This window comes from Cetorhinus maximus, chromosome 12 (assembly GCF_964194155.1).
Source record: "Cetorhinus maximus chromosome 12, sCetMax3.hap1.1, whole genome shotgun sequence".
NCBI lineage: Eukaryota > Metazoa > Chordata > Chondrichthyes > Lamniformes > Cetorhinidae > Cetorhinus > Cetorhinus maximus.
Window position 1 is genome coordinate 19,843,856 of NC_135890.1, and position 8,178 is coordinate 19,852,033.

Sequence of the window (8,178 nt, forward strand, 5' to 3'; positions counted from 1 at the left end):
CCATTGACAATTCCTGGCAATGATACAAGACTCGAATTGTAAGGAAGTGGTATAGCTAATCCGAACAATTATGAGTAAAAGATCAGAGATACAGGCATTCTTTTCCAAGCCATGTCCTAAGTATAGCTAGTTTCAGGTTATTTTTCCCAGAAGTAATACAGTAGCTCAGTTGAGTTCCTTGTTATGTGACTGGATTTGAGGTTGATGCTGTTTATATTATTTGTTAGATACTTATCTCACTTTTGTGTCCAAGTGTATTTTGTAAAAGTTTTAAATAGAAACAACCTTGCATTTATAGAGTGCCTTTCACAAGTTCACAGAAGTACTATTCAGCTACTGAAATACTTTTGTAGTTGATGTTTTTATTTAGGGAATTCTGACACCCAATTTGCACTTAGCAAGATTCACAAAGGGTGGGGGATAATGGGCCTGGAAACTTACCTTGGGAGTGGGAGAGACAGCAGACCTGTGAGGGAGCAACCTGGAGTGGGAAAATATAAATCGGGACCAAGGCTCAAGGCATACACTTACCTTAGGAGTTGGAGAGACACACCAGTCAGCTGCTGGGAACTGAAGCCCACTGAATTCGAAAGGAGAGTGAGAAAAACAAATGAGACATCACAGGAAAACCCTAAGTTCATTGGTTGGTAAGAAACTGCTCTTAGAGACTGTCTAAATTGCTGTAAATTAGAAAAGCGCAATATTTTTAAAGAAGTAGCTATACTTGGATTTAAGTGAGAAACGCCAGGAATAAGGGAAAGTCAAGACCAGTATAATGAAGTAATATAAGTAAACCAAAGTAAAATAAAGTTAAGACATGGCAGGGCAGCTTGGTCAAGTGGATTGTATGGCCTGTAAATGTGCAAAGTCATGGACTGCTACTGGTGTCCAAGACGACCACATGTGCAGGAAGTGCTGCCAGCTGCAGAAACTTGAGTTCTGGGTTTTAGCGCTCCAGCGGCAGCTGGACTCACTGTGGCACATCCGCGAGGCTGAGAGCTACATGGGTAGCACATTCAGGGAGGTGGTCACACTGCAGTTTAGGAGCCTGGAGGTAGAAAGGGAATGTGTGACCGCTAGGCAGTCCAAGAGAACCAGGCAGGTAATGCAGGAGTCCCTGGGGTTTCCGCTCGCTAATCTGTTTTTCGTTTTGGAAGCTGGTGAGGGTGCTGGTTCCTCAGAGGAGTGCAGTCAGAGCCACGTTTGTGGCAACACGAGCGGCTTAGCTATACAGGGGGGCGGGGGGAGGAAGAAAGGAAGAGCAATAGTGATAGGGGATTCACTAGCTAGGGGAACAGACAGGAGTTTCTGTGGCCGTAGGCGTGACTCCAGGATGGCATGTTGCCTTCCTGGTGCCAGGGCCAAGAATGTCACTGAGTAGATGCAGGACATTCTTCTGGGAGTGGGTGAACAGCCAGAGGTTGTGGCCCACATTGGTACCAATGTCTTAAGTAGGAAAGGGGATGTGGCCCTGTAATCAGAATTTAGGGAGCTAGATTGAAAATTAGCAAGCAGGACCTTAAATGTAGTAATCTCCAGATTACTGCCCAGTGTCACGTGCAAGTGGATACAGAAATAGGAGGATAAGGCAAGTGAATGCAAGGCTGGAAAGATGGTGCAGGAGGGAGGGCTTTTGATTCCTGGAACAAAGGAACTGGCTCTGGGGAAGATGGCACCTGTACAAGCCAGATGGGTTGCACCTGAACAGAGCCGGGACTGAGTTCCTTGCGGGGCGTTTTGCTAGTACTGTTGGGAGGGCTTTAAACTAACAAATTGCCATGTGGAAGTATAATGTTGTGGCAATAACAGAGACCTGGCTCAAGAAAGGGCAGGACTGGGTGTTTAATATTCATGGGTACAAGGTGGTAAGAAAAGATAGGAAAAGAAGGAAAAGAGGAGGGGTGGCGGCATTGGTTAAGGAGAGCATTGCAGTGCTGGAGAAAGAAGATGTGCCAGTGGATTCAAGGACTGAATCAATTTGGCTAAAGCTAAGGAACAAAAAGAGTGCAGCCTACAGACTGCCAACTAGTGGGAAGGGTGTAGAGGAACAAATCTGCAGAGAAATTACAAAGAGATGCAAACATTATAGAGTAGCTATAATTGGGGACTTCAATAACCCTAATGTAGACTGGGACAGTGGTAGTGTAAAGGGCCAAGAGAGGCAAGCGTTCCTAGATTATGTTCAGAAGAATTTTCTACAGCATTATGTATCCAGTCTAGCAAGAAAGGATGCACTACTAGACCTGGTTTTTGGAGATAAGGTGGGCCAAGTAGATCAAGTACCATTGGGGGAACATTTAAGAGACAGTAATCATTGTATCGTAGGGTTTAGGATGACGGTAGAAAAGGACGATAGGAAATCCAGAATAACAATAATTAACTGGCGGAGAGCCCGACTTCAGTGGGACAAGAACGGAGCTGGGTTGGAATGCAGAAGGTCCAAAAGGAGAGGTGAAGAAGCAAATAAGAGAGGCAAAGAGGCATTAGGAGAGAAGACTGGCAGCCAACATGAAAGGGGAATCCCAAAGTCTTCTGTAGGCACATAGATAGTAAAAGGATGGTAAAAGGAAGAGTAGGACCAATTAGGGACCAAAAGAGGGATTTACACATGGAGGCAGGAGGTGTGGCTGAAGTGTTAAATGAATAATTTGCATCTGTCTTTACCAGGGAAGTAGACTCTACCTATGCCATGGTGACAGAGGAGGAAACTGTCGCTAGAAGGGCTCAAAATTAATAAGAAGGAATTGTTTTATAAACTGTTGGTACTTAAAATTGACAAGGCATTGGGACCGGATGAGATGCATCCAAGGATATTGAAGGAAGTGAAAGTGGAAATTACAGGGGCACTGGCCATAACCTTTCAATCTTCCCTAGACTCAGGAGGTGCCAGAGGACTCTAGAATTGCAAACACCATGCCCTTATTCAAAAAAGGTTGTAAGGATAAGCCCAGCAATTACAGACCCGTCAGATTAACTTCAGTGGTGGGGAATCTTTGAGAAACAATTATTCAGGATAGAAGTAGTAGTCATATAGAAAAATCTGGGTTGATTAGGAAGAGCCAGCATGGATTTCTAAGGGGGAAATTATGTTTAACTAACTTGCTGGAGTTTTTTGAAGAGGTAACAGAGACGTTGATGAGGATAATGCTGTTGATGTGGTGTACATGGACTTTCAAAAGACATTCGATGCAGTGCCACACAACAGAATTGTGAGAAAAGTTATAGCTCCTGGAATTAAAGGGAGCGTTTTTAAAATTTATTTACTGAATGTGGGAATTGCTGCCTAGACCAGCATTTATTGCCCATCCCTAATTGCCCTTGAGAAGGTGGTGGTGAGCTTCCTCCTTGAACTGCTGCAGTCCCTGTGGTGTAGGTACGTCCACAGTGCTGTTAGAGAGGGAGTTCCAGGATTTTGACCCAGCGAAAGTGAAGGAACGGCAATATATTTCCAAGTCAGGATGCTGAGTGGCTTGGAGGGGAACTTCCAGGTTGCGGTGTTCCGATGTGTCTGCTGCCCTTATCCTTCTAGATGGTAACAATCGTGGATTTGGGAGATGCTGTCTACTGAGCCTTGGTGAGTTTCTGCAGCGCATCTTGTAGATGGTACACCCTGCTGCCACTGTGCGTCGGCGGTGGAGGGAGTGAATGTTTGTAGATGTGGTGCCAATCAAGCGGGCTGCGTTGCCCTGGATGATGTCAAGCTTCTTGAGTGTTGTTGGGGCTGCACTCATCCAGGCAAGTGGAGAATATTCCACCACACTCCTGACTTGTGCCGTGTAGATGGTGGACAAGCTTTGGGGAGTCAGGAGGTGATTTACTTGCCTCGGGATTCCTAGCCTCTGACCTCCTCTTATAGCCACAGTATTTATGTAGATAGTCCAGTTCAGTTTCTGGTCAATGGTAACCCCCAGGATGTTGATAGTGGAGGATTCAGCAATGATAATGCCATTGAATGTCAAGGGGTGATGGTTAGATTCTCTTTTGTTGGAGTTGATGTCACTTGTGTGGCGCAAATGTTACTTGCTACTTGTCAGTCCAAGCCTGGACATTGTCCAGGTCTTGCTGCATTTGGACATGGATTGCTTCGGTATCTGAGGAGTGGCGAATGGTGCTGAACGTTGTGCAATCATCAACAAACATTCCCACTTCTGACCTTATGATGGAAGGAAGGCCATTGATGAAGCAGCTGAAGATGGTTTGGCCTAGGACAGTAGCAACCTGGATACAAAATTGGCTGAGTAATAGGAAACAGAGAATAATGGTCAATGGATATTTTTCAGGCTGGTGGAAGGTTTGTACTGGTGTTTCCCAGGGGTCAGCTTTGGGACCCTTGCTTTCCCTGATATATATTAACGATCTAGGTTTTGGTGTGCAGGAAACAATTTCAAAATTTGCAGATGATATGAAACTTGGAAGCATTGTAAACTGTGAGGAAGACAGTGTAGAACTTCAAAAGGACATAGACAAGTTGGTAGAGTGGGCAGCTAGGTGGCAGTTGAAGTTGAATGCAGAGAAGCGAGAAGTGATGCATTTTGATAGGAAGAACATAGAGAGGGGTACAATACTTAAGGGGGTGCAGGAGCAGAGTGACCTGTGTGTATATGTGCATAGATCATTGAAGGTGGCAGGACAGGTGGAGAGAGCAGTTAATAAAGCATACAGTATCCTGGGCTTTATTAACAGGGGCATAGAGTACAAGAGCAAGGAGGTTATGCTGAATTTATATAAGACACTCGTTAGACCTCAACTGAAGTATTGTTTACAGTTCTGGGTGCCACACTATAGGAAGGATGTGAACACATTGGAGAAAGTGCAGAAGAGGTTTACAAGAATGGTTCCAGGGATGACAGTTATGAAGATAGATTGGAGAGGTTGGGACTGTTCCCCTTGGAGAGGGGATCTGATAGAGGTGTTCAAAATCATGAGAGGGCTGGATAGAATAAATAGGGAGAAACTGTTCCCGCTCGTAAATGGATCAAAAATGAGAGGGCACAGATTTAAAGTGATTTGCAAAAGAAGCAAATGTGATGTGAGAAAAAACTTTTTAACACAGTGAGTGGTTCGGGTCTGGAATGCACTGCCTGGATGTGTGGTGGATGTAGGTTCAATCGAGGCATTCAAGGGCATTAGATGATTATTTGAATAGAAACAATGTGCAAAGGTACGGGTAAAAGGCAGGAGAATGGCACAAAGTCATAATGCTCATTTATAGAGCCAGTGCAGACGCGATGGGCTGAATGGCCTCTTTCTGCACCATAACAAACCTGTGATTCTGTGAAACAGGAGAATCACCAGGCCCATGTTTGCTCTTCCTGGCATTGTCTAAGGTGAGTTGATTTGGCAGACAACGGGAATCGAACCCAGGATCATATTGTCTGCCTTTCTTAGTATTACTCTGGAGCAGCTAATGTATATTCTTCTCAATCAAATACTCCGGATAAAGAGACAAATGACCAGTTACTCTGTTTTTGGTGACATTGGTTGAAGGATAAATGTTGATCAGGAGAAGTCTTCTTTGAATAGTGCCATGATATCTTTTATGTCCACTTGGACAAGGAACTGAAACCTCAATTTAACACCTCATCCAAAAGAGCTCTAGTAGGTCAGCACTTAGTGCTAAAGTGTCAGCCTAAACTGTGTACACAAGACCTGCAAAGAGGCTTGAACTATGATTTTCTGGTCCAGAGATGAGAGCTATCACGGAGCCAAGCTGACAAGCAATGACAGTTCTGGTCATATGACTCTTACTAAATTGCACCATGAGAATTTTAACTGTAAACAGTTAAACTAAATGCTGACCTTTCTCTTCCACAGATTACCGAATACCTGAATGCTCAGGAGGCTGCCAAATCTGCTCGGGTAAGAGTAATATGGAGTCAGAATGACTCTCCACCCTCTTTTCATCTCTCTTCAGCTCTATCTTGTTTCATCAGTTTCTCTCTCTCTTGCTGACCCTCTGCCCTGTTTCTGTGCCCTCCTCCTTTACTGGCCCCTCTCTTTCTCTTTCACTCTGTTCCTTCTGGCCCCTCCCCTTCTCGCTATGTCCCCTCCCTCCCTTCCCTTATTATGGTATCCCTGCCTTGCTCACTGTCCCTCCCTTCTCTCGCTGCCAGTCCTTCCCTCTCTCACTAACACTCCTCACTCCCTTTCTCGCTGTTCCTCCTCACATCCTCTCCTGTTATCCCCTTCCTTCCCTTCTTCCTCTCGCTGGTTCCCCTTTTCCCTCCTTCCTCACACTGGTTCCGCCTCCCCCCCCACCCCCCTATCTCTCGCTGGTTCCCCTTTCCCTGCTTCCTCTCACTGGTTCCCCTTTCCCCCCTCCTCTCACTTGTTCTCCCTTCTCTCCTTCCACTTGCTGGTTCCCCTTTCCCTCCTTCCACTTGCTGGTTCCCCTTTCCACCCTCCTCTCGCTGGTTCCCCTTTCGTCACTCTTGCTGTTCCCTTCCCTCTTTCTCTCACTTCTATCTCTTAGCTCTCTCCTCCTTCTTTCTCATCTGTTCCTCACAATATGTATGGTGCCCCAGTGCTGAAACACTCACCCTGTTTCACTGGCCTACACTCATTGCTGTGCTGACACTGCTGTCTTTCCTTTGCAGCTGAACCTCTGGCGTTATGGCGATTTCCGAGCTGATGATGCTGATGAATTTGGTTACAGACGCTAAAGGATCCAGATGTGATGACGGCGACACACTAACCTCCCTCTGCCCCTCCACTCTCTTACTGCCCTCCCCGTCCACAAAAAGAGAGACTTCTGGTACTACCTTCTCTGTTTCCTCCCTTCAGGCTTTCAGAGTCTCATTGCACACGTCCTCTGCACCTTCAGATGAGCAATTGGCAGTGCCAGGGGCTGAGATACTAATCATGATTGGACGATGATGTTAATTTGTGAAATGAACTGGGAGCTACTTGCCTGCTTTGACCTGAAATTCTCGTTTTTTTTCTCCTTTAAATTCCTTCTGAAGTGCAGAATAAATCAACACACTTGGTTTTTTTTTTTCGTTCCTGTTGGCTTTTAAAGAAATATATACTTTGATAACTTTTTAGTTCGTAATCACGTAAGACAAGGAACCAAGTTGATCTCGAATAGGATCCAGTAACTCAAAGCAGCTGCTGACAACACTGTCACACCTGACAGCCCAGCATCTGATTGACAGGTAATTAAAGCAAGCCTGTTCAAGGAAAAACTCAGGAGCAGATGTTCCAGGTCGGGACAGATAGCGTCTTAAAGGGGAATTGCCAGTGAGACTTATAAATGTTTCCAAGTTTCAGAACCCTACATATTGCATCACTTTTTTGATGTTTTTTTTTCCTGTTGCGTTCTGACAAAGGGGAACAATTTCCTCTGTATAACTCTGTGTTGAGCCCATTTATGAAAGCAGGTTTAGGATTTTGTTGCATGTGGGCCTCCCCGCCCCAGTCCCCACCACCACAGAAGTTGATTAATCATAACAGAATGGGAAGTGGAGATACCTGAGTTAATCTTTTTAATGTCTTAATTATATATTAACCAAACCGCTAAGTGTTGGAAGTCCTTTGTCTGCTCAAGCTTGGACCATATACAGATCTGATACAAAGTGCCGACAGAGTACTCTCTGATGTTCGTGCACAGTCTGCTTAGCAGTCAGCTGCTTATCCTGAGCAAAACATGTGGGTACAGATAGTTGATGCAGAGGAATCTATATTAGGAAGCTGTGTGCCTCTCTCTTTATTTTGCTTGTGACTTGATTGCAAGTGATTCATTTCATTTGTAATTCTGTAACAAACGGTTCATGATTTTTTTCCATCCTCCATCCCCCTTTCTTCACCTAACGTTGTCTCTTGTCATTATATTTAATGCTTACGGTCTCAATAAAAGTAGCATTGGCAACATGCAATCCCCTTGTCACTTTGGTGTCCTCACTTACTGTTGCTGTAACACTGGTTTGTTAAGTGCTGGGGATGGTCAGGGAGCAGTGCTCTGCCCAGGACCTCACTGACCCTGGAGATGTAGACTGTTCAAATAGTTTTCCCACTTTGGCATGTTTCCTGCCAAGTGGTAACTGCTCACACCTTCTGAGCATGGGTGGCTGACGCAAGCTGTGGATGCGTCATCCAAAGGGTCTAACTTTCTCAGACACTGATATAGCCTGGGTTTGATATATATATAGAACACCAAGTGCAAAACGTGGACTTTTTAAA

The 8,178-nt window shown here is 45.0% G+C and overlaps 1 protein-coding gene across 1 annotated transcript in view; it reads left to right on the top strand.

Annotated features, from left to right (window-relative positions):
* snd1 (staphylococcal nuclease and tudor domain containing 1) overlaps positions 1-7,874 on the top strand; it is a 913,627-nt gene extending 905,753 nt beyond the window's left edge. The window contains exons 23-24 of the mRNA XM_078553113.1: positions 5,815-5,859; positions 6,597-7,874. Of these exons, the coding sequence (XP_078409239.1) occupies positions 5,815-5,859; positions 6,597-6,662 (111 nt within the window). The 3' untranslated portion in view covers positions 6,663-7,874. The remainder of the gene's footprint in view (positions 1-5,814; positions 5,860-6,596) is intronic.
* Positions 7,875-8,178: the final 304 nt, after the last annotated feature.